This window comes from Falco punctatus (genome assembly GCF_963210335.1).
Source record: "Falco punctatus genome assembly, chromosome: 3".
Taxonomy (NCBI): Eukaryota; Metazoa; Chordata; class Aves; order Falconiformes; family Falconidae; genus Falco; species Falco punctatus.
In genome coordinates, this window is record NC_137582.1 from 68,171,885 (window position 1) to 68,198,896 (window position 27,012).

General features: G+C 39.3%; 2 protein-coding genes across 6 annotated transcripts in view; both read right to left on the minus strand.

Moving 5' to 3' along the window:
• LOC308060466 (uncharacterized protein) overlaps positions 1-15,376 on the minus strand; it is a gene marked incomplete at its 5' end in the record, with an annotated part of 27,070 nt that extends 11,694 nt beyond the window's left edge. The window contains 3 exons of the mRNA XM_080379232.1: positions 807-878; positions 4,944-4,990; positions 15,003-15,376. Of these exons, the coding sequence (XP_080235358.1) occupies positions 807-878; positions 4,944-4,990; positions 15,003-15,376 (493 nt within the window). The remainder of the gene's footprint in view (positions 1-806; positions 879-4,943; positions 4,991-15,002) is intronic.
• FBXO15 (F-box protein 15) overlaps positions 1-27,012 on the minus strand; it is a 63,740-nt gene continuing 36,728 nt past the window's right edge. For all 5 annotated transcript variants that reach the window (XM_080379229.1, XM_080379230.1, XM_080379227.1 and 2 more), the window contains one exon: positions 1-27,012. This exon is cut by the window's right edge and continues 10,989 nt beyond it. The gene's annotated coding sequence lies outside the window, so the exon portion shown is untranslated.

Genomic DNA, 27,012 nt, shown 5'->3' on the forward strand with positions numbered 1-27,012 from the left:
AAAAAAAAAGGCAAGGTTGTTTCTACTTAGACATACGTGCATGCAGTGGTTTCAGTTTCTGTTTGCTCTATTCTATTTTTATCCTTATCTCTCCCATCTCTCAGAAACCTCTACCCAAACATCAGCATGAAGCGAGGAACTGTATAGTCAGCCAGTGTAGCCCAGGTGACAAAGCAGAGAGAAAAACAGTTTTCCTGCTATTTGCTGTGGCTGCTCCTCTCTCCCTAGCTAAACGCTGTTCCAAGTAGACCCATATAATCCACAACCTGCCCTCACAAAGAAAAAAATCAACATCTTTTCTCCAAATATCCCATACAACAGGGAAATAAAGAAACATTCTTGAAAACCTCTGAAAGCACTGGTGTACAGAGCAAGACTATCTCTAAAACTACGGAGAAATAGCTAAAATTTTGGCACTTAAGAATTTGATTTCACTGCATAGGAGCGTTCTGGCTAACAATCAAACTTCAAGGTCATCGGTGTATTGGGTCATCCTCTTGGTGGTTCCTAATTCATAAACAAGCAGAATTACACAGGAAGCTTTTAATCAAGTGCATTATGTGGGATGGTGAACGTCATTTAATCCAGTACTGTACCCTTCTAAAGTGCAAGACTGAAAATAAAAAAAAAAGTGCTATTTTCCCAGTTCTGTTACATCTTAAATAGGTTGTAATTACTGATTGCAAAGATGTATATTTTATGATTTTTTTTTTCTCAAAACTATTCTGAATAATCAGTAGACATTGTCAACTGCCAAATGCTCTTTGAAGGCATAACCAAGGACAGGGAAAATGATCCTGACTCACTGCATGACTGCATCTGTATCTTCCAGACATCTGAAGCAGACAATTCTGTCATGCAATGTGATAAGCAGCATCCTGTAAAATAAAATTATTTAAAAAAAAATAATCCCCCAAACAAACCCCACAATATTAGCTAATTGGACACATGCTTTATGCTTTCATCCATCAGATGTGGAGATAGTCAGCTCAGAAATAGTCAAGACTTGCAGTTAACTTGTCAGTTCCTTTTGTAGTGTGAAAGGCCATCACTAACCTTAAGCAACATCATCACAAAAGTATAAAGTATACAAGATAACAGTGCATTCGTCTAAGATTAGCTAAAATAAATAAGCATATTAATAATTCTAGTTCCACAGTTTACCATTGCCCTTTATTTTCACTTTTGTTTTCATCACATATCTCTTCTCCAGCTCTCATGAATTTATATAAACTGTTTCATTTAGGAAACACTACACCTAAGCCTGCTCTTTTCCCAGCACCAAGCAAAACGGAAAGGAACACAGTCACTCTATTAGTATCTGCCAACTTCCTCCAGGCTGCTTCAGGTAAAACAGATTAAAAGTAAACACTTGCACAAAGATTTCTCAGCAAGCAGTTCTTAAAGAACATCAGTTAAAATGATTGCTTGGTGGATGGGATAGCAGTTTTAAAACCAAGAAATACAGATTTGAGACATCACCCAGTTACGAAATACTTATCCTTGTTACACCTCAGTGAAGTTACACATCACCAAAAATGCTCCTAGCTATTCATCAGTCAGATTCTTGCACTTCAAAAGCAACTCTCTGATCATCAAAGACTTCTCACCTCCTGTCAGGCAAACCTTAGAACATCCAGCGCAGCAGCTTTCTTCCTTTTGCAGAAGGAGTTAGGGACTTTCAAATGCAGGATTAGCAGAAACTTCTCTCTGGTCACTACCCCTTCCCAGCCACTTTTTCCCAAAAAACTGTAACCAAAACAACCAGTCAGCTATTTGACAGAATTTTCATTTTCATGCAAAGATTTAATTTTTTCAGTTATTCCTCCCACCAAGTCAGCTCTACTGTAACTTTTTTCATTCTGAAGTCCGCACTTGGCTTCAATTGAAAATGACTCTACATAAAAATGCTGCAATGCAAAAACATGGATTCAAAAAACAAATGCTTTCAAGTTGTGCTGAGATTGTTCAAGTTTAAAAAAATTATTCACCAGAGCAGATCTTTCCAGACCATTCAACCTCAGAGGCTTCAGTGCTATCCCATTGCAAGAAGCCCTAAATGACCTCTGGAAACCCCTGACCATTCCATGTACACCAACCCAATTTTTAAGAAATGCTCAAATAAAAGTATAAAAATAAGGAGGGTGAGTGGGTTAAACTCATGCAATGTCCCAGGAAAGACTCTGTGAAAACAAAGCACTCATAGAAATACCTGCTTGCTTTCCATCTCTCTCTCCAGATGAAGTTTTCAGACAGCAGTCTACATACATAGTGCTAGACAACACTGCACTACAGCGAGTCAATGTCGCCACTGAGTGCATACTAGAAATTCACTTTTGAACAGGGTAGCCCAGTCATGCCCACTTTCTATGCTTTGGTTCAGTTCCTGAAGTGGTCATAGAGTACATGAACTGGATTCCTTGCAGGAGAGTCAAACCACAGGTGCAACAACTGCTTACGGATGCTCAGTCCACAGGGTAAGACTACAGTAGTCTCAGATAAACTCAGTACACGTGCAGCATGGGCAGTAGATCCTCCACATGAAATGTTTAGCCTTCAAGATCTGCTGAAAATCAGCTCCACTACTTCCCAACATATACACAGGCAGTAAGGGTTCCCCCAGAGGCAAGTTATGTGTGTGTGTGTGTGTGTGTGCTCAACCACCAACATAAATGAAATTTTTGAAATGGTCTCACTGGAGAATTTCATTCTTCCTAGTTCTATAAATCAATAAGGTCAGAACCAACTGCCCTGGATAGTTATTATTACAAAGAATAGCTATATATGTTTTATTTTCAGTAGTAGAGATCTGCACTCATTCTTCTTGCCTCTCTGCCAGAGGCAAAAAAAAGGTTAACCACCCAGTCCTGCTCTAAAAGCCAAGCTGAATCCTTCATGAGCTCTGCATCCCTCACCAATGATCAGCAGCTCTATAGCTTGTGCCTGTTGTTTCAAGCCACTGGAAAATCCAGCGCGGCAAAGGGGAACATAGTTAACTGACAGCAGCAGAAATTGAAGGGTATCTAGAGAGAAAGTGCTGAAAGTGCAATTTGCACTTTGCCCATCCTATATTAATGATTAATTTTATGTCAACTGCAGTAATTGCTGCTCAGCAATTCACATTTTTGTCACAGCTGGAGGAGAACTAATTCAGAATTAAATATTTACATGAAACAGTCAAAACCCGCTTCAGATTGCAATTGCATACCCACCAGTTACTAATTCAACTTAATTTTAGTTAGAACATGTACCTTGAACTAAACTTAGATCTTTGAACCATTCCATACTTACATATATTCTCAAAATAGGACAACATTGCATTTTTAAAATTATGTTTATAATAAAAATCCTCTTTGCCTCATGTCTAGAAGTCCTGCTATTTGAATCAAATATCCATCTTAAGTTTCTAAAACAGGGAAGAAAAAGCCAACCTTGTCCTTCAAAAAACACACCCATGTTTTACAAGGCCTTCACTGAACCAAAATGCCTCCAGTTCCAAACTCTATAGTTTCCTAAACACATCTTGCTTCCTTAAAAATAGGTAACTGGGTTTATAATTTTTAAAAATGCCTTATTTTATGTCCACTTTGTGGTAACTTGAAACACACAAGGGCAATTGTTAAAACTGTAACTCAGTACAGAACCACCGAGACTCAAACAAGCTCAAGGTTAGTATTGCACCCCTAATACAGCATTTTATTTAAAAGACTTTAGTACTTTCCTGACGCAGCAGCTTTCCTATATTCAAAAGGAGAGCAACATGCCTGCGGTAACGTACTGTGATTTGTCCCCTGATCTCTCAATGTGGCATTAGCAGCTTAATAGCCTTTGGGAAAGCCAAACAGTGATTGAGGGCAAGTTCCTTCCCGCAGAGAAAACTTTTCTGAATGCTGAAAAAGTTTCAGTAAAGCCCTGGTACAGGAACCAGAAGTGAGGTGTCTCACAGCTTCTCTAAGTCAGCCTTTGAACACAATAGTACAGAACACTGAGCTATTTTTATAACAGCTAAATTATTGCAAAACATGAAAAAAGTACCAGCATAAAAAACCAAAACAACAAAAAGTTCATTAAGAGGGACCAGAAATTTAAGACAAAGTGACCTAGAAAAGCACTACAGGAAAGTTTTATCCCTGCCTTGTGGCTGAGATCCCTGTTCTCTTCCATGCCACTCACACAGACTCAGCGGGAGGCTGCCCCTTTAGCTTCCTGCTTAAAAACAAAGTATAAAAGAAGTCCTATGGGAGTAGCTGAGCAAATATAGCACAACGCTGCTTTAAGATAATACATCTGTTCTGTCTTTTGCATGCATTTTATTATCCAACCATATAGGTCAGGAAAAAAGCTGCCACACACTCCAGCCCAGCTGCAGAGGGAGCATCCCTGAAGCATCTACCCAGAGACAGGCAACCTGCAGGCAGCCCTGGGGCACGTGCTCTGCCTCCTTGTCTATCCGAAAGCATCGCACTTCACCAGATGAGGGCCAGGTGGATGGAGCAGCTGTGTAGCACACAGCTAGTCTGAAGGGCAACCTTTCACTCAGAAGAAGATTCTGAAGTTTCTAAACTATTCTAAACTTTGCCAGCCAAGTGAAACTTGTGGCAACTGTGCTGCCTCCTGGTGTGCAGCTGCACAGCAAGAACCAGGCCAGTGGCAAGCATCACATCAGCATTAACAGAAACTTAGAGGTAGCAACAGAAATATTTTTTCAGCCATTGCCAGCTAGGGATTTAGTTTCCATTGGAAAGGAAAAAATTAATCAGTCAGTAGTGTCGAACAGAGCTAATCAACAGGCATATAATTCTGCAATGCAAGGTGTGCTACTTGCCAACAACATATTATATCAATAGCTAAATAACTCAGCCACACATCAGTACAACTAACCCAGCTATTCTCACTTCATACACGAATATTCCAGATGACTTAAAACACAGCACTAGATTTACCTTGTCTGGCCACAGTCTGAGCAGTGCTCACGCTCTCAGGGCTCCATCTGCAAATCTGAAAAGCAAAGTGTTTGGTGACCTATGCCAAAGCCATCAGGCTATTCCCACGTAATAAATACTGCATTTTACCATCCAAAGCTGGTTATCTAGAGGTCTCTATATGCCCCAATATGACAGATTTCATTTTCCTCACTTTCTTTAGCAGGCAAGCTGCTATAGCCTTAGAAACTGAAGATGATCTTTGCTCTGTCTAACTGTGCAGGTAAAAAAAAAAAAAAAAAAAAAAATTGATCAAGGACCAAAAGTTGGTCCACATTTTGTGACAATTGCAGAAGTTATTCAAGAATGCGTTTAACCTGTCAGAAGTCCTAACAAAATGAAGACACCCATATGCCCACCCAGTTCAGCAAGGTACATACCCATAATTATGTTCAGATTGAAAACATCTTCAGCCCACTAATTAAAATACCAAGATGGCTGAACAATCAAAATGAGATGGCAAACTCCTGCAAAAGACTGATTAGATATTGATTCAAACATTTAAACTAAATATGCATCAAGCTTTACATAGAAAAAAACCCAACCAAAATCTATTACGCAAAACAGTCTTAGGCAATTGCCCATTCAAATCAGAACAGCATACATGTTTAAACACATGAAGCCAAAATACGCTCAAAGAGTTTCAAATTGTTTTGGGGAATAAAGTTTTTATAGCACTTTGATTGCAGAAAGGTTGGGTTTACTTTTCATTGAGTCTTCTAACATTCTCATTACATCACCAGCTCTTTTTGTCCTCCAAAGCCTGTAAGTTACATTTAACACATACAAGGCTGAAACATTAAAGCCAGAATTATTGAAGATCTGACAAAACTTTTTGGTTGCCGGGGGTTCTGTGCAGGGTGAAAGGAGGCCAAAACAGCTCTTCAGCATTTTGCCCAGCATGTTCACTGGAGCTTCAGCTCTTAAGCCTCTCTGTGCTCCAGTTTTTAATTCCTTAGCCATGTGTCGCAGGTTAATGGAGAGACCATCTCACAGGTAAATCAGTGACCTTACTGCGTGTGACATTTCCTACGTTCCAGTACAGTAGAAAGCTGACTATCATAAGCTGGTAACCAGGGCCCTTTTTGCTAAACTAAGTAAAGCATATATGTAAATAAACTGCCTATGCATGGACAGGCAGCTTTCATACCAAAATGAAAAATACAAACCCAGTCTAAACCCCAAATGGATTTATAAAAGAAATGGTGTGTGAACCACTGTGTGAATCCTTTAAATTAAAACAGTACTCACCTATATGCAACTCTAGACAGAGTACAGCAACAGTTACCATATATAAGATGTGACTTAAAGACAACCACAGGGGATGAAAAAAAAACGCAGAACAAATTCTTCCAACAAATGGGGAAAAGCATACAGTCAAGTGCAAGCTATATAATAAGAGGGCTGAAGTATTCTGTAAGTCTGCCTCAGATTTTTTTGCAGTATAAAATACTTAACTCTATTGTCAAGCAGGCAATTAGCAAGTAAATCTCTGGAAGAAGTGATCAAGGAAAAGTAACACAGGCCAAGAAAACATCCCAAGGCCAATTCAGACTAGCAAGGACTTCAAGGCATAGGTGTCTGCTCATGATGGCTGCATCCAACTCAAAGTGGATTTGGGGGAGGCAAGTAAACACACAACACGATAGCCAAGGGCTAATTTAAGCAACACATCCATCTAAACACAGAGGTGGTCAAGGTCTGTCTGACTCAAGCCATGTTTGGAAGAATAACTTAAGTATTCAGTACACAAATATGACTATGAATTGTCTTACTCCATAAATACTGGACAGCCCAGGGCCCACTGAGCTCTCCTGCACAGCAGCAGGCTGCATGCCAGGATCTCCCCTCCAGTAGGGATGCCTTTCAAGGTTACTGCTCACCGCTGAGGGATCCCTTGCTGCAACAGATTCTTGGTAAGTGATTAATAACATGCTGAAACCTTAGTGAAGTAATACAAAGGATTGATTGGGCACATATAATCCTTTAGCTATAAAACACTGACCGAGTCTGAGACTATGTCTGGACCCAGCCACCTCTAAACTCTCCTCTGAGAAGGAGTTGAGAACTCAAGGGGGTCCTTTCTGAACCTCATGACTCGCACAGGAGGGTCTCCCTGACAGTTTTGTCTGACCCTATGCTCTATGTAGTAAATAATCAAGTGTACCTTGCCATCGAGTCTTGTTAAACCACTGTCGCATTTACTATCAAACTTTGTTAAATTGCTGTTTTATATCACTAAACATATTGCCACTTCTCTCCTATGAGTGAAGTGCATCACTCCATCTGTGACACTGCAACAACTGATGTTGTGCTGCAGGGAAATACATTAGACTATGTAGAAAATTATTCAACAGCAAAACAACATACCATCTTTTGGAGATGAATTGAATCAGCATTTTGTTACACTAACTTTCCTACAAAGAAACAGATGAACCTTGATTGCAACCCCTGGCTCACTGGCTGGTGTAACTCAAAACATCTCAGGTGGATTCATCAGCACGTGCACAGCAGCAGTAAATTTTATTTGTTATTTATAAGCTAGGTAGAATCTGTTTCTGAAGTCTATTTCTCTGAAAGGAGAAAATTAATTTGGATTTCTACTTGAGAAAAGCAAAAAGTACTGTGGAAACACTGGATATGGTTGGAGCAGCCTGCAATTACCATTCTATAATCTCTTATTTTGAATGCCTTACATAGCTTCTATAAATTGGGCTGAAACATCATAAGCTCTTAAACTGCAGCTTTAGGCAGAGGCCTCAAGAGAGGCTGACAGGGTCTGTCTGTATTGAAGTTTTGTTCTGGTTAGAACTGTCACATCTCTAATATTAAAATGGAATTATTTAAATAATTTACAACATGCTAAATGTGTGAAGTACGTGATCAAGGTACTGTTTCCAGAACAGGAATATAGGTGTCACTTACTGAAAAATCAAAATATTTTATTTTGAAAGGTAAAGTCTCTGCATATGCTTTATTTCAGCTATTATTTGAGCCAAATGAATTTCTAGATTCTATGGTTTGTTACAGTTAACAAATAAGAAAGACCAGCTTTAGTAACCAAATTTTAATTGCAGGGAGCCCTATGCTGAACCAGCTTCCATGGACTTCTACTAGCCTATGGACACTTATAGTCCTCCTTCTAAAACAGAAAACTGGAATACTTCTAAAGAATTAACAGAGGCCAGCACATCCACTGGATTTGTGAATGGAAATGACGTGGCCTCAGAAAGACCAGCATCATGTTCCATGGAAATTCTGCACATGAATAAGAAAGTAAACAGCAAGCATAAAGCATTTGTGACATTATCCCTCAAAGCCTATAAGAAGACACTGCACATGAAGATAGGAGCGGCTAGGTACACTGCAGTCTTTCCTTGCTCTCCTTTAGATTACCAAGGTAGAACTGTGATAAATCGCTGCTACTCCAATTTTTGCAGTCAAATATACCAAAGCCAGAGCAGCCTGTCCCACTGCTGGGCTGCCCTCATGGGGAAAAATTTGTTCTTCACATGCAGTCTGAACCTCTCATTTCAACTTTTGCAAGTTGATCACAACTTTTGCCTCCTGATCACACATGGCTGGTCCTTCGCCTTGGTAATACCCCTGCAAGCATGCAGGGCTGCTCCTAGGTGCCCCCCAAGCTGTCCCTGCTCCAGGCTGAACCAGCCCTGGTCCCTCAGCAGCTTCCCACAGGACAATGGCTCCCGCCCTGCCATCCTGGGGGGGCTCTGCTGAATGTCTTTCTTGCATTGGAGAGGGGGGCTGTCCAAAGCTGCAGGTACTAGTCTAGATATGGCCTAAGCGACAAGTAAAGGGGATAACTCCCCTTGTTCCGTAGTTAATGCAGCTTAACTGTAGGTCTTGTGACCACAAGCACAGCTGTCTCTCCCTATTGTTTCTTTTTCCCTCAAGCTGCATGCATTCATGTATATACATTTTTTACAGGTGTCTTTTCCCGTTTTATCATTCCTGATGTTTCTCTTTTACCTGTCACTGCATCCTCACCTACAGTATCCTTACTTTCCATGTTGTACCTTATTTAAGCTCTCCTCATCAGGCTGGCCAGCCTGTTAGCAAAGATGCTCTCACCCCATTTAGTCAGGTAGACCCTCCTCTCTCTGGCAATCCTTGATCTTCAAAGAAGGTCCTGCAGCTGTAAAAGCCAGCTTTCTGTCTACAACACCAGCTCTAGCTGGGTGTCTACACAGACACATCAATCTATTTTCCACCTTTCCTAGTGCTACACGGATTTCCCCAGCCCCACCCCAAGTTCCAGGGCTCTGCTGAAGGCTCACACTCTCTCAGGGGAGCTGCTGGGACAGAGACCCTGCCCTGCAGGGCAGCACCACACAGTGGCAGCCACTGAGCAGACCTGCACCATCTTCAGCAGTTTGGCCAGTCTCTAACTGCTTAAAAATTTACACAGTTTCCTTAACGCAGAGTTTTCCTCCAAAAACGACCAATACCTGTCTCCTCATAGAAACAGCCCCTGGAATAGCCAGGGTCCATCCTGATCCAACACAGCAATCCTCAAGTGTCATTTTGGTTATAGAAAGGCTAGTAAATAAATTAGGATGGTCCTGACCCTTTATAATGTTGCCTTTTCAAGAAACTGTCACTATCCAGTTTGTATTCTGCACCTGGCCATAACACAGGCCTCTATCATTTTATAGCTTTTCAGTCTAATAATAACTAATAAAAATGGAAGCCCAAAAAACTTGCAGGAGTCTCAGAACAGCACAATGAGCAGAGACATATGAACAGGGCAGAGGCATACAACAGCTGCATTTGTCTTAGCCACTGAGAGTAACTAGTACATAAAATTATTCAAGAGTACCAAGCAAAAAATAGACTTCTTTGGGAGTGAAAAATTTCAGTTTATGTGGTAACAGTCAGTGCTGAGAGTTGTAACAGCCCCCAAGAGACAGCAAATATATAAATGCACTTTTAATCACTGCAAAATGCTGACACTTGGTTCTGTCCCAAATCCTAGTGAAAGGCCTTTTTAATATATTGAATCCAACAGTCACTTTCTGGTATATGTATTTTAGACACAAACTGTTATTATATATCAATGCTAATGCAATGACTGTTAGCTACCAAAATATTTCAAGCTGAACTTGAATAAGCACTTCTCCACAGAAAAGTGTTCTGAGACATTAAAAGCACTCTGACTTCAATTTCTCTCACAACAATCCTGATGTTCTCTGCTCCCTGACTTTGCTCAGCTCACTTGTAGACATTTTGGCTATTCTTGCTCCTGCACCTTCCACAAGCCCTACCAAAGACCATTCAAAATAACAGCACTGGGCGTAAAATAAAAACTGTTTGCATTTTGGAGTTGTCAATGCAAACGGAACCAAGCTCCGGCCATACTCCGAAGGAGTTTATTTGCCAGGTAAATCCTTTGGTTGATAAAACTTGTTGAGGAGTCTCTCCATGATGCAAAGTAGAAGCTCTCTCTGAGAGGTGCCCTCTGTATTCCTGGGAAGCTGGAAAGTCAGGCTGGGGTCCAGTAAGTGTCATCACAGGGACCTGCACGCTTGAATTCCTCCTTGAGTTTTCCTGCTTGAGAATGCCAAGGTAGTTTATATGGCTTTGATGTGAAATCAGAACCTAGAGGGGTCTTCAAGGCTAGATTGAATTAATCAAAATTATTTGTGAATCAGAGAACTTTGCTTTATGTGGCTTAAGACGAGACAGGGGCCTTCTGCAGGTAAGGGAGCAGATTATTAAAAGGCATTGGAAAAGTCCTGCCAGCAGGTCAAGGGAGGCAATCCTTCCTCTCAGCACTGGCAAGGCCACACCTAGAGTGTTGGGTCCAGTTCTGGGCTCCCCAGTAAAAGAGAGATGTGGACATACTGGAGAGAGTCCAGCAAAGGGCCACGGAGATGCAGGAACAGAAGCATCTCTCCTATGAGGAAAGGCTGAGGGAGCTCGGACTGTTCAGCCTAGACAAGAGCAGGCTCTGAGGGAACCTCATGTGCAAAAATACCTGAAGGGCGAGTACAAGGAGGATGGAGCCAAGCTCTTCTCAGTGGTGCCCAGTGACAGGACAAAAGGCAATGGGCATAAACTGAAGCACAGGTGGCTCCATCTGAAGATGAGGAAGCACTACTTTGCTGTGAGGGTGACCAAGCACTGGCAGAGGTCACCCAGAGAAATTGTGGAGTCTCCACCCTTGAAGACATTCAAAAGCTGTCTGGACACGGTTCTAGGCAACTGGCTCTAGGTGGCCCTGCTTGCACAGGAGAGACCTGGGCCAGATGACCTCCAGAGCATCTCCAGAGTGCTTTCTAGCCTCTACCATTCTGTCATTCTGCACTTGTATGATGTTAACATTTACAATTCTAGTCCAGTAGGTACAATGAAGAGGAGTCTAGGGGGTGAAAGGAGAACACACACACACTCATACACAAAAAAACCCAACAAAAAACATACCCACTTTGCACTATATATAAATGAAGAGCAGAGTCAGTGTTTGCAAGCTAATTTTGCCATTTTGTCTACAACATTGCATTACTTAAAACAACAGAAGCAAAACTAAGCTTTTTTAATCTCATGGTCTGCATAAGCTCTACACTCCCACCCTACCACCCCACTTTAAAAAGAGAAAAAAACATTGGCTTTTACCTCTCCAGCAAGACGGCGTAAGTGATCTCTCCTGTGCTGCACAATAATATTAGTTACTGATGGCACAGGAAAAATAAGAAATCTTTTACAAAGTCTCAGGGTGAAGTCTTGGGTATTTTGTATGACAATAGTATTTCAAAAAATGTAAACATGTAGTAGGAATAATGTAGGAATTCTCCCTTAAAAGTATTACTTAATTCTGTTCTTAAATCCTCAATTCTGTCTGCTCTCTAAGAGCAGAAAACAAGCTAGGAGTGGAAACCAATCTGAACAATCATGGGTGAATGCCACATACAGTCCAAACAAATCCATTTACCACTGATGAGCAATTATTAATGAGAGATTAATAATTGATTCTTCCTAGAAAGTGAAAATTTAGTATTTCCAGAAATCACATTAGATCTTTCCTTAGTCATAAATTCATATTTATACTTAATTCCACTGACAAATACTTATACAATCAAAGGAAAAGATCAATCCATTTTGTTAGGCATGAAAAGCATTTATTTAATTTTATGCTGAATGCAAGGGCAAATGTGAACATTTTGAAACAGTGGAGTTTAAAATATTTACTCTGAATAAAGAATAGTAGCAAGCTGTGAAGACATAATTAAATCAGAGTAACAGTATGCTATTTTACTAATCTGGAAATTAGTTTCACTCCCAAACAACACCATCACTCATTTAAAACACTTCCATTACTTAGCATTTTCCTCATACCTTTTTCCTTCCTGACCCCAGTATTTTCCTACTTTAAGTCAAATTCTTTTTTGTGTGATCTTAAGAAACAAAAGAATACAAGACCAAAAAAAAAGAAAATCAAGAACGCCATGAAAACCTACAAACTGTTTAGTGAGGTACCTGAAGGCTTTTAATTGAAGGATCAACAGACAAGGATGTAATTTTCTAGCTGCTAACTATCTTTTTACATTATTATTATAATTAGTCACATAGGATTTAAGAAGGCTGATACTTGATTAAAAAAAAAAACATTGCAAGATTTAAGGTATTTATAAAAAAATGCCAAACAAATAAAAACAATAAAATACTCTGATTTTTAAATTCATTCGCTTAAGTTGGATTTGTAGCTGCAGAGAGCAGTGTACCAATACAAATCAACTTTACCTAGTTCACCTAGGTACTTGTGGAAAGGCAGTCAAGTAAGAAAATCACAGACATATCTTTAGTCTGTACCTTTAGAGTTATGAAAACTCGATCTTACAGAAACCTGAATTTCTAAAGCATTTCCACAATTTACTAGAAGGTTTTCCAATACAATCAATATTAAAAAAAAAAAAAAAACAACAAAATACAAACAAGAAAAGTGGGTTTGTGTCAATACTTTTAGAACCAAGCAAGATAAGGGCACTAACTTGATCTTTGCATGCTACAGTCAAAGAAAACAAGCTCAATCTGATGGCAATAAAAATGTCAAGAGTTATCAGCTAGATTTTCAATTCATTTGTGCTAACTTGGAATCTCAGTCATATATTTGCGCAACCACTTTGTACAGGTATTCCTTTACCTGCCATGGTGCTATGTGAGAGCAATAAACACCTCTAACTTGCAACTCTTAATTATAGATTATAAACTATAAATCACTAGCTTGTTGCAGCATCAGAAGCCTCAAGATGTGTTCCATCACATCTACATCCCAAGAAATAAATGAATCCCTCTGCTCGTTTAGCAGATGGCATAGATTTATTACATTTATTTATGACCATGATAATATTGCAAGAAACAATTAGGGACATGCTCGTCTTGAATATTGCTTTTGTCCATTCTTCTGCCATTGCTTATACTGTTTTGCACTGATACCATTTGACACCCATCCTATGCAAGTATAAAAAAATGTAAAGTGCAAGGCAGTCGAGAAGCAAGTACTATGTCTTAAAACAGAGTGAATCCATGGGATATTTGCTCACATGAAGAACAGTACTATTCATAAACTTCCATGAACTAAAAAAAACTTCACAATATAATCCAGGCACATAAGATTCACTGGAAATCATCAACTACTTATATATATGTGTGCAACTACTTAAATATGTGTGTGTGTATCTGTATATATGTACAAATGTATTTTGTCCACATTGCTAGCTATTGTAATCCAGGCAGAAGGGGTTATTTAGATCCTCACTCTTAGATGTTACAAACAATATTAAAAACAAGCCTGAAGTACATTTGGAAATTTAACAGCCTCAAATGAACAGTGACCATCACTCTTCAGTGCCAGTAAGAAGACAATCAGAATTCGACAGTAAAAAATAATATTGAAAGTTTAAACTGATTTCACAGTTTAAATCCTGGGGTACTGAGTAAGAGTTTCCCCACAATTAATATATTTCACTGTTCTCTAGGCTCGCTGATGTTGTTTTACAACATAATTGTAACAGAAATCAAATGCAGGCAGGAACTTTTCAATGGTAGGAAAAACTGGCTGGGCTGTGGGGACACTCTGCCAGGAAGAAGAGCAGGTGAACATATTAGCCATTTGTGTCGCATAGGCTACTAAATCCACAGCAGGACAAAATGTCTCTTCAAAAAAAACCTCCCTGACCATCATCACTGTGATCACCAACACGAAGCTATATGCTGTTACTGATCATACAAAAGTAAACCTTTATAGTCCAGCTCAGCAGAAAAAGTCCAAATTCTAGACTAAGTCTACGCATATTAAAAAGGCAACAAAAAATAATGTGTTTCCTATGAGAATGATGTTTAATACAAAGAGTGTTTGGGGGATGTTTTGTCTCTCCTTTTTCAGAAGGTTTTAACTGCCAGTTATGTGCACTGTCATTCCCAATAACACAGAGTTGAGGGTTCATGATAGGCCAAAAGCCCTGCAAGCAGAAGTATGGATGTATTCTGGCACGTTAGCATTTTGACCAAAAAAAATCCTGCTACTTCACACAAAAAAATCCCACACAACCCCACAATTGTGACTTATCCAAACAAAGCTGTCACAGCACAAGAACACTGAGAAAAGCAATGAACAGTAACACAACAGCAGCTAAAAACCAACCAACCAACCAACCAACACCCCTTCCAGTCTGTAACATCATGCATATTTTCAGAAGAAACACTATGTTGCTGTTGGTAGTAGAGGGTCTTCACTGAAAAGCATTAGTAAGATTATGCAATTTAGGAAATTAATCCTCCATAAGGTTCCAGGAAGGGGTTGTGGTTTCTCATACATTTTGTGAAGAAATAAACTCCTGATTTAAGTGAGTTTATAGTCACACGCTAATAAAATTATAAGGTGTAAATTAAGCCTTACTGCAATAGATCAGATATTTCTAATACAAGGCTCAGGTCACTGACGTCTTAAATCAAAGGCTGAAGAAAAAAAACAAACCCAATTACAACAGTAGTAGCACTTACCTTCCCTCCCCATCTCTCAAAGAACCAGCATCTACTGGGTAGCGCAAAGGGTATGTATTCACAGCACTGCTCTGGCCACACCCATTTGCAACAGACCTGCCAGCTAAGGCTTGCCCCATCCTGTATGAGGGCAGCAGCCCACCCACTCCCTTCATTACACACACCCTGCCAGTTTTAAGATTAGTGCTACAGAAGACACAAACATCTCTGTTGATCCTTCCAGTAATGCAAAGAAGATTTGGATGGATACAAGGCCTAATGCAATCTGCAAAAGTCATCAACAGCTTATCCACTGCATTAAACTCTGTGTAAACAGTCCACGTACTAAAAGCAGTTTTAAGTTTCCTCAAATTTTCTCTGCACAATTGATCCATAATCACCCAGTGCTCACTGAAGCTTAGTATCCTACTTTTTTTCCATTTATTGCAAATTGCCTGTTCAGTTCCCTAACCTGTGTTTCAGCCAACACCGTGCTCAGTGGAAAAGGCTGTTTGCAGTGCCTAGCTATTCTCGAAACAGCAGTGCAACCATACGCAGTCTGCTGGTTCCATGTTTGATTCCTTTGAGAGGTACCCTTGTTGCTTTCTTTCAACCCGTGGGGGATATATAAATGGATAGTTTAAACTGAGCCCATGCCACAGGTTCCCAAGCATCTGTACGGGTCAGGTTTTCAAGCTCTCCTGCTATTTCTAACAGGATTTCTGAAATCGCTACAATTAATCCTCATGTACAAGTGCCAACATCAAAAGAATCATCACCAAGTATCATCATCAAACTTGGAAATAATTGACAAATCAGCTGATAAATTTGCTAAAGAAGCCACAAATGAGAAGGCCAAAGGGACAACTACCTTCTCCTCCAAACAGTGGTAAGGCTAAAGGCAGAGGTGGGCTGTTGTGGAGAAATATACAACTGCCACTGCCACGAATGTTTGTGCTTTGTTAATTAGTTTCCAGGATTAATTGGTTAATTCAGCTTCTAGGACTACCAAATACTTTTTCTTTAGAAGGCAAGAAAAATAGTAGGTGCAAGTTAGCAATCTAAGTTCTGATAAAAAGCATATCCAGGTTAAAAAAAAAAAAAAAAAAAAAAAACACCACACAAACAGCAAAGTAGCAATCCTATTTATTTATATTTACTCAACAGTTAATTTGCAAAGAAAACAGCTGTGTGATCCTCTTAGTGGCAATCAAGGAAAGAAACAGTTGAGGCCAATATCAGATCTTTCTGAACTAAAACACTTGTTTGAAACATTTAAACCAACTGTGTTCTAAAGAGAAAAAATAGTCCAAAAATACTTCGGTAAACAACAACAAGAGTTTTAATAAATATTTTAATACCCATTCCATTGACATTTCTTCCCCCAAATCAGTAAGCAAGTAAGCAGCTGTGTAGCCTTTGGGAAAGGGGTTTTACTTTTTTCAAACAAAGAAGATCTAGTAACCATTAATTCCTCTCAAATAAAACGTGTCAGCACACAGGGGTGCATGCTGTTTTCTTTATGGAAGGGCCTGAACAAAGACTAGCTAGAGTTCACTACAATGGATGTTGTTCTTTGAGCTATTTGAACTCAAACTACTTTAAGTAACATTTGTGTGTTAACTTAAATAAACACAGCATCCTAGCATGCCACTGATAAAGAGAAATTCACCAAAGCCTAGTCTAAAAAAATTGATTCAGAGGTTTTTTTGGTCAGTTAGAAAGTGCATTGGTGCCTTGTATCTTCCCTACCAATTGCAGTGATCTGAAGGATAATGAATTCGAGTGAAAGACAGTTCATTTATTTCTTGACCGGCAAAACCCACGGTTGCCTTGAGCTCACACAAAATAGTTTTTAAAGGAAATCCCATTAACCTGGTACACATATTAGTTGTTCTTACATTGTTTCTAGCAGAACAGCAACATGAAATTCTGAGTTTAACTAAATTTAAAAATACAACACTGTCTTTAAAACAATGTACCGATATTTCTCATGCTTCTTTCCTCTCTCTCTCACAGCTTGATTCTTAAGGCTCGGAAAATCCGGTGCTCAGAGAAGACAGGAAAATTGTAAATTATTGCTAACTTCCAAGTGAGGTTATCTACAACTGCTTTCAAAAGATGCTAAGTACTTTTTAAGTTATCTCTTTTTCTACTTTAAGCTTTTTACAAGAAAGATTTCCATTTTGTTGTTTAACCCTAATGATAAGGCCTGCCTATGGTGCTACGCAAAGCCAGACTGTGGCTGTCCCTCTCACCCCACCACAACACCTCCCTCGTTCCACTGAGCAGAAGGATATAGGCTACCATCCAAACATCCAGCAAAGAGCACCCATGTAACTGAAGAAAATGAGTAGCACCCTTAACTTTAACAGGCAACCTGTGTGCTTAGACATGGGTATGCACATGTTGAAAAAATCAGATCACTAGTTTACTACTATCATTTAAAAGTTTATAAGCATCCTCACAAGGGAAAGAAAAAAAAAAAAAAAACAAACAACCCAACCCACTGCATCAGTGAACATATTTGTGGCACTTATTACTTAGAAAAAATGGTAGACTTCAGGACCAAAGAAATTCATGTACCTGTTCATCTTCCTAAATTAAAGCATTTTTGTCATTCTTTTTCCTCCAGAAACAGACATAAGTTCAGTAACTCAACACAGGATTCTCCTTGCAAATGCACGCAATAAGGTATACCAGTTATTTCAACCTTGCTGTACTTGCACATGCAGACAATTAACTACTACAATAAAAAACAACAGAACACGAGCAAGAATACTCTACCGTGCTGCACACACTGCATAATTTATTGTTTCACTGTTCATTCACCGGAAAGATGTTTTTGAGCATGTTTATTGTTATCTCTTTCTTTTCATCCATTCATTGGTGTATGTACTGATATCAGAGGACTTACAAGAGAGGCTTTAAATACCAGAGGAAATCAGTTCAGTGCCTTTTTCCTCAGGGACACCCTGAAACCAGAGGTGGTGGGAAGCACTGCTTGAGCAATTACTCTCAGGTTGTGCTGCAGCAAAAGACTCAAAGAAATCTGCAACAGAAGGCACGGTTACAGCAGTCTTCTGCTTCACAGACACTTCTCTGACAACAAGATGATCTATTAAATGAATAGAAACCAAATTCAGCTGCATAAGTACTACAGTGAAAATGGTTAGCAAGTGGGAGAATATTCTGTCAAATAATCATTACAGGGTTGCTCTAGCCTTTTGCTCTCCCCAGAGCTCACTCTTTCAGCCACTGTTGGGCAGGGAAGAGAAAAGAAAAAGACTTCTTAAAGACAGCCTGCTGAAAAAGACTTGGACTGTACTCAAACAATTCCCCCCACGACCACCACCCTAATATCTTTAAATGTCACATTAATTATTTTCATTTTCTTAGTATCAGAAATTATGTCTTTTTCTGTAATAAATACTGTGCAGGAATAAAAATTCTGCCTTTTGCTGCCACCTTCTAAGACATTAGACTCAGGCCTTAAATATCATGGCACAAGTTTATTGAAAGAGAGAATGCTAAGTTACCTCAAAGAGTTTGCTACTGCAATTTAACAGGTGTCACAGAAAAGCTGAATAAACAAGTTACCCTAGCACAGGGTACACAGGTACTACAAAATACAACATTCACATCTTGTTCATGCATCACAATTGCAAGATCAGAAATTCTAGATACTGGATAAAGGATTTTTGCCTTAAACTATTTAAAAAACACAAATCTCACACATGACTCTTTAGTTCAAGTTTACACAAGTTGATGGAAAAAAACCAAACTGAACAGGAATGGAATAAAATCAAGAAGCAGCAATGCAGTTTATGCAGGTCTGAGAAACCAGCAGAAAATAATTATTTATAGACTCTAAGATCAGGTCAGATGCAGACTAAAATGCAGCCCCAAGTAAGGTTTTGCAGCCAAGATCTGCACTTCCAAAGCCAGATTTTATTGGTGAAAGCCACTGACAGTCTCACCTACAACTTTATAAAGGCATTTCTGCAGTCCTTTTCAACTTCTGAAGGAAGTCCTACCACACCGTCAAACAACCTTCAGAGCTATCTGTCTGTCCGCCTACATATCCCTTTCACTCTGGTGGTTCTCTTGCATTGGAACAGTGCTTGAGGACCCTAAACGCAGCAGAAATGCTGCCATCACAGTGAGTACAAGGGCTACAGGAAGTAATTATTCAGGATACACAAGACCATTAATTGATTATTTTACATTTAGCTCCAGTAGGCAATCGTAGCTACATGCTGAGCCATGGCACTTTCCAAGCAAACACTTTCTTAACTGAATGCTCCTGTACTTCCAAAACAGCCATGCCTTTTTTTTAATAGTGTTTTAAAAGAAAAAAAACATCCTGCAGAAAATTGTTTCTTCTTTCACAAACTACTTCCAACTGTGAGAATTTGACAGGAATTACAAACTCACTAGTACAGCTACAGCACACAAACCATCCTATATACATTCTTTCCATTCCAACTTAATGCCTGCTCTCCTATTTCCTAATACTTAAATAGATTTGCAAGACAAATACTTTGTGCTATGAAAAAACTTCACCCTTTTTTGTAAGTCTAAGTCCAGTCTGCTCTTTGCAGTTCAGTAGAGGTTCATTTCAGAAGGCCAGGATTTTTTCTAAGTTCTTTTAACTTATAAGAAGTGTTATACTACATTCCTATGATTAAAACCTTAGTAGATCAATATAGACAAAAAGGTTTTTTACCAACCCACACACACATATCCTGCAGGCTATTATTTTGACTTTCATTCTTTAAATTCAGCTTTGATAATTTCGAAAATATCTCCCTAAGAGATTCCACGACTGACCTCTCATGAGAGCTCGTGACAAATTTGCATTTTGAGACTTTGGAATAAACAAAGGATATAAATAGTACATTTCCATCACCTCTACATCTCCAGCATCCTGGCAAGCCCAAGTTAATTGTCACTCAGAACACTTTCACTTGTAATTTATTTTACTCTGGGGAAAAAAAAAAACCAAACCAAGCAAAGCCAAGAGAAACTCAACTGGTCAAGTTCACAGAAGAAAAACACATGCATGTCTAAGCAGCCAGCATATTGCTGAGCATGTAGAATATTTCTAAGCTTTAGAAGTTTCAAATAATCTCTTCTAAAACATGTCCTCACCTGATACAGAAAACAACATAATAGAATCACTTAGGTTGGAAAAGACCTTTGACATCACCAAGTCCAGCTGTTAACCCAGGACTCCCGAGTCCATCCTCATGTCCCTAAGCTCCAAATATACATGTTTTTTAAACACGTCCAGGGACGGCGATTCCACCACCTCCTTGGGCAGCTTGCTCCAATGCTTCACCACCATTCCAGTGAAATCTTTCCTAATATCCAGTCTAAACCTCCCGTGGTGTAACTTGAGGCCCTTTCCTCTTGTGCTGTCACTTGTTATCTGGGAGAAGAGACTCACCCCCACCCCTCCACAACCTCCATTCAGGTAGCTGTAGAGAGCAATATGGTCCCCACCCTGAGTCACTTCCTCTTCAGACTGAACAACCCCAGTTCCCTCAGCTGCTCCTCACAAGACTTGTGCTCCAGACCCTTCACCAGCTTCGCTGCCCTTCTCTGGACACGCTCCGGCACCTCAGTGTCCCTCTTGCAGTGAGGGGTCCAGAACTGAACACAGGATTCGAGGTGGGGCCTCACCAGTGCCCAGCACAGGAGGACAATCACTGCCCTTGTCCTGCTGGCCACACTGTGGGGGATACAAGCCAGGATGCTGTTGGCCTTCTTGGCCACCTGGGCACACTGCTGGCTCATGTTCATCTGGCTGTCCACCCACCCCCCCCCAGGTCCTTTCCCCCCAGGCAGCTTTCCAGCCACTCTGCCCCAAGCCTGTAGTGCTGTGTGGGGTTATTGTGACCCAAGGGCAGGACCTGGCACTTCTTAGTAGAAGACCTCTTAGAAGACTGCCTGGCAAGAAGTATCCTCATGTATTTGGCCTTAGATTTAAAAATCTTACCTAGGCATCTGCTATAACAGTCTCAGGCAGAAAAAAGGACGGATGAAACTCTGGTCTCACCTGCAACACTGTTTCACTTACAAATAGATGTATCAGATGTTTCTCAGGTAAGACCTTAGAGCTGACTATTCACAAGCACAGATAGGCCTTTAAACAGAAAAAAAAAAGCGAAGTGGCTCTAAAACACGCAGGGCTGGAAAGGAGTAAAATGCACGACTTCTTAACCCAAAAAAAACCCAGAACAGCTATACGTGACTGGGATATGTTCCAGTTTTGTCAAATTTTGTCCAGTTATTTATAAACATTTGAATTTTGAAGCAGCAAGAGCACGGAAAAATTTGAGGAAGAGAGGACATTGTGGAGGGAGGACACAGATGAGGAAAAAACTAACTCCAAATGTTCAGCAAAACCAGTGGCTGTGAAAGGTCTGAAACCAGAAAAAAAAAAAACAGTCCTCATGAAGTCATGGGAAATCAACACCCTTTCAGGGCTGGAATAACAACAGAGAAGGGAATTGGGAAGAACAATGGGAGAATCACCAAACAAGGGACAGAAAATTTGACACTAAACTAAAAGGAACAAAAAACACAATAAAGCCTTCCTTTAGCTCTCACATTTCTTAACTGAAATTGTAACAGTCCTGATGCAAATCCCTGTTAGCATCCAAGAAAGTAACCAAGAAAGATGGGACAAGCTGTTATACCAAGAGATATGAGACTGGGAAACAGTACTATCAGGAGGGAGACATACAGAAGGATGAAAAAAGAGAGGGAAATCAAGCAGGGAGAAGAGCAGCACAACACAAGGACCACATAGCATTTTTCTTCATTCTGTAGGTTCACAATAAACACGTGTCACTTTTCACAAACCATGAACTTCAAGTCCAGCTTAAGGCTTTCAAACACATCCAGAAGTGGCTGCAAAGAGAAGAATACAACATAGACAAGCAGCTATTTGAAGCACTCATTCAATGAATGGAGCAGATCATTGCTATAATTTAAATCAGAAGGATAATTTAGCACATGTAACATCAATACCTTTGTGCAGTATATGAACTCAAGAATAGAGTGATTAGCATTTTATTTTCCTGATGCACTGAGACAGAAAACTCTTTTGTACTCTTCATCAGTATAATCTACGTCGCCCTAAGTAATGATCTATCAGTGCCACCTTACATCTTTTGCATGTAAATTATATATTGTTGATTAGCATAATCTAAGAATTATTGATGGGAAAAGTCATGTCGCATAAATAATGAACCTGCTACAGAAAGCATAACTTCTACAATTAGAACAGCAGTTTTTAACACTAAAACTGTGTTTTGCACTAGAAGGAATTGATTCCTAAACTATAATAATTTCATTTTAATTTGTTTGCCCTTTTAAAGGGGTAACTTCAAGCAGACCTTCACTTCTTGCTGATTCTTAGCAAGGAGTTTTGTTAAAACACCCAAGTTTCTGTAGGTCTTGGTGGGATAAGCGAGCAGAGTAATGTCACCAGAAATTGAAAGAACTGCAAAAAAAAAACCCCAATCCTTACTGAAAATACTGAAGACTACTCCATTTGCATATAATAAGAAAATCCAGGGACACATTTAATATTGAGAACAAACTTCCAATTCTACAGAAAGATTCTACTGAAACAATAACATCTGACAGAAAAGGTCAGAGAGTTAATGAAATAAGGCCTCAAGATGGAAATAATAAATAATACACAGTTTTATACCTTATTATGCAGTTTTGTACAATAAGGTACTTTGTATTGTCATAATCAATCCTGCTACATGAGAAAGCCACAAGCCATCAATCTGGCATCAAAATGACAGATTGTGATTTATTTTGAGAATATTCAGATGTCAGCTACATAAGTGTTCTGGGAAATGTAGTATAAAACATCCCTCAGCTAAAGTATTAATGCTGAGGTGAAAGTAATGAAAGTCATTCTGAAAAGGTAATTGCCATAAAGAGGAAGAGAATTTGTACAAACTTTAATCCTTGCGGTTACTTTAATACATTTGCATTCTAAAAGGCTTCACACAAAAAACTGGACTGAAACATAAAACTCCTATCCGTGAGCATTTCCACAAGTTCACTCTTTCATCTCAACTATTATGACATGAGAATAACAAACAGAATACATCTGCTGCTGGCCTCTATCAGTGTACCACTCTTGCAATTATACCCCAAAAGGTATTCATCACTAAGAGAATCTATCTCAATTTAAAGACTTCACTCCCTGACTCTGCTAAAATACTCATTTTAATTGGAGAGAAATATTGGCAATGCAAATAGAAGGTAACAAATACAAACTGTAAGAAAAGATTGATCGTGTTGATGTCATGTACGTTGTACTAGACATGGATTATATCACAGATTATTTTTTTCCCCTCCAAGTCAGACTCCTTAGAACCAATTCATTTTACTGGGGCAGTTTTTAATAGCTGAAATATCTGAAAACTTTAATTAAGCTGATCTACTTATATCAAAGTATTTTTCTATTCTGTAGCATATAAAGCCATCAAATATGGATGGCCAGAAAGTATTCAAAAGTACCCGCTTGACAAAAGCTTTCTTTTTTTGGATGGGTGAGGGAGCAATTGTTTTAGTCATTTTATTGTAAAACACTTTGCAAAAACAAAAAGGAAGCGTTGAAATACATTAAAATGAATTCTGAAAAATAAACTTCTGTCTTGACATTTCAGGAAACGGTAAATTTTGAAAAGTGGCAACCACTACCACCAACTACTCTTCACAAAGCTACCTATTTTAAAGTTTTACAGTAACTCAGTCTTTTATGTGAGGACACCAGAATATCTTGAAGGCATCAGTATCAGAAGCACTGTAACTCAGGAAGAGTTTGCCTACAACAGAGCCTGGCCACTTGATACAGTGATCAGATTTAAACACTGCAGCTATCAGCACCTTGAACCACCTGCTTTCCATAACCACGCATTACTGCCTTCTTAAGAATTTACTGCAGATCAGCTTCCGTTCACCTCTGGTTTCATCATTCCTCTCCAGGCAATACTTTCCTCCCATGGGTCCCAGAACAGAGATAGTTCACAGGCAAGGGGCAAAATGAAGTATTACCTGTATCAAATGTGTGAGATAACAGCACGTCCACTATTCTCTTGGAAGTAAACATTACTAAACATGGCTACTTACAGACATCAAGCCTTCCAAAAAGTGGAAATGGTATATATTACTAGTCTAAAATAAGAAGGCTGTTCCTCTTCCTCTCCCTAGTTTTTGCCAGGTGGAGAAAAGGACACTGGGGAAGACACACTATGCATTCACATACTAAAGAAATACAAAGACTGCATAAGAGAATTACATTATTAGATTACCCCCTTTATAGCAGTCATTTTGATGGACAGATGATTGTATTTCCACCAAGTCATCCCCCTATCTCTGATGCAATTTTTTGTTCTCTGAAAATACATCTTTTCCGTGTGGGTCAAAGGCAGTTGGCTTTGTTTATCTTTATTCCCATGTGTCTGACAGTGGGTTCTGAGACAATATTGTTTACAATGTCTCAGGTAGTACAGATAATTATGAGTTTGCAGAAGTCTGCATTGCTTCTATCTATCCATTTATTCAAATAATACCAAAACCAGTAGGGTGCACGAAAGAGATCCAACTGAGTCTACAAGAAGAACGTTGTATTATCTTCCCTAGAAGGAACATCTATTGCTCTGAAAAATTCAAAGCCTTTAAATGCCATCAGCATGCAAGAAAACAGAAAATTACATATCAATGTACACCGCAGACTCAAGTGCACTTTGCAGCTGCTAAAACAAATTACTCTCACACACAGGACAGAAAACTTTTGAAACAAATCATGTCATGCAAACACCCAATTAAAACCTCCGACACTAAGTGTAATATACAGCATGCAACAAGTCCCTAACACTAGAACATCGAATATGCCCTTTTTTTGGAAGCACTGCAGCCAAACAGTTACCATAGTTTTATTATTAGAATAACAACAACAACAAAGTTTATAAGCTGTGCAGCAACCACAGCATTTTCCATAGCACCATAATTATCCTCGGTTTCCGTCTTATTAGAAGTTTGCTGTTTACAATTACCTATCTTGTTTCCCCTCTCAGAAAAGTATTTATTCCTTGTTACCTGCTAGAATTCTCTTTCAGCTGTCACTGTGACATTGACAGCTGTCACAGTGACATTGCAATCTGGCATTGCATACTACTTATAGTGAATCTACTTACTGCAAACAACATCCACAACAGCCATATTACTGGGCTTCAACACAAGCTGAACTACCCTTGTCCATCAGGTATAAGAAATACTGTACAGTTGTGTCACATTACAGTTGTGTCTCATTTAACCTCATCACATAGACTGGCTCTTGGCTACCTTCACATGTGCACATCAATTCCAGCAGCAGTGTAGTCTGTAGATTGTTTATTTTTTTATAATCAAGAGGAGGACTTTCTAATAACTCAGAATGCTTAACAGTTTTTCAGCCTTAGGGCTGCTTTTTTTTTTAAAAAAAAAAAGATCATATCATTTACCATTTTCTTGTGTGTTATGCAGAAGAACTCAGAAGGATATCCAAGCTAACACTATGCTTTCCAGTTCCAGAAATGTATCCACACAGTCCTATATGAACACATTAACCCTGTGTTGCCATAGCTATACTATTCTTTGAACCTGCATGCAGATGTACAAATCTACACTAAGGAACCACATTATCAAAGGCTGCACTGCCAAAGGCATAATACCAACTACCAGATCCTCCAAATGCTATAATAAAAATAATACTTCGGGTTACTCCCTAAAAACTTTGCTTTTTGAGGTTTTTAGGTGAAGCGAACATTTTCTGAATCTATGTGCGGAAAACTGAGCAGCTCTAAGGGAGCACTAGACAAAAATGTTGTTATCATAGCAAAGACAAATACATAAGTCCTTTGCCAGAGCATGGACAGTAAACAGCTTTAAAATTTATACAAGCTGTTGATTCTTGGTTCATTGATCAAAGGTCTGCTGGCGTAAGACACATTTCAAAGCAATCTCTTGTTTTAACCACACAAATTAACTAAGAGGAAGTGAAATATAACCCATTTTCTACGCAAGCCTTAGCAGCAAAGTCCAATGCTGACCCCACTTGCACATTTCACGCTGAAACCACACTGACTCTTCCACCCAAAGTGACTTTATATATACTACAGAAATGAATGCAGCAGGCTATAGAAACACTGAGATTGATCCAGGCACAATGAAAACAAGAGGCCTGCAACAGAATTCACCAAGGAGACAGGAACTGCTAGATGGCAGCTAGACTGCTACTGGAAAAACATTATCCAAGACAAAATGTGCAGAAGCCCAAAGGTCAACAATGAGTATGAACTAGAACTGCACACTCTGTAACTACTTCTTAAATGAGTGACTCTAGGGCAGTGATAAAGAAGCACATATAATCAAATGAACCCTGACTTACAAACTAAAGATTGCTAATCAGTATAACCACATAGGGAGAGCAGTTACTTCGAAAGGATAATTGCATGACTACCCCCCGATCTACTGCTGCAGTTTCAAGACACATTGGCTGGAAGAGGGAAAAGGGAAAGGACATGAACTTCACTTTGCTCAGATAACCCAAAAAAACTGGCCCAGCAGTTCAGCAACTTTTAGAGTTCTTTTCAGCACCTATTTCCAATCATCAACCTTCACTTCTCAGAAAGAAGTTGGGGATTTTGAGAGAGACCTTATAAAAGTATCTTTCTCGCAGTAACCTGATTAGGAACCACTACAAGGAGAAGTGTTTTACCATTACATTACATGACTGCAGGTGCTTCGACACAAGAACAGTGCTTCTGTAATGCTGGAAAGACAAAATTTCAGATGAGCACAGGAATACACATTCTCATAAAGGCAATGAGGGAAATGTGAATACAAAAGGCAAATTATACATTAAGAGAACTTTAGACTTTTGAAATGTATGCTCACATGTTTAAAACTATGCTTATCACATAAATCCTGCTGAGATCAAACCCTTTCCCGC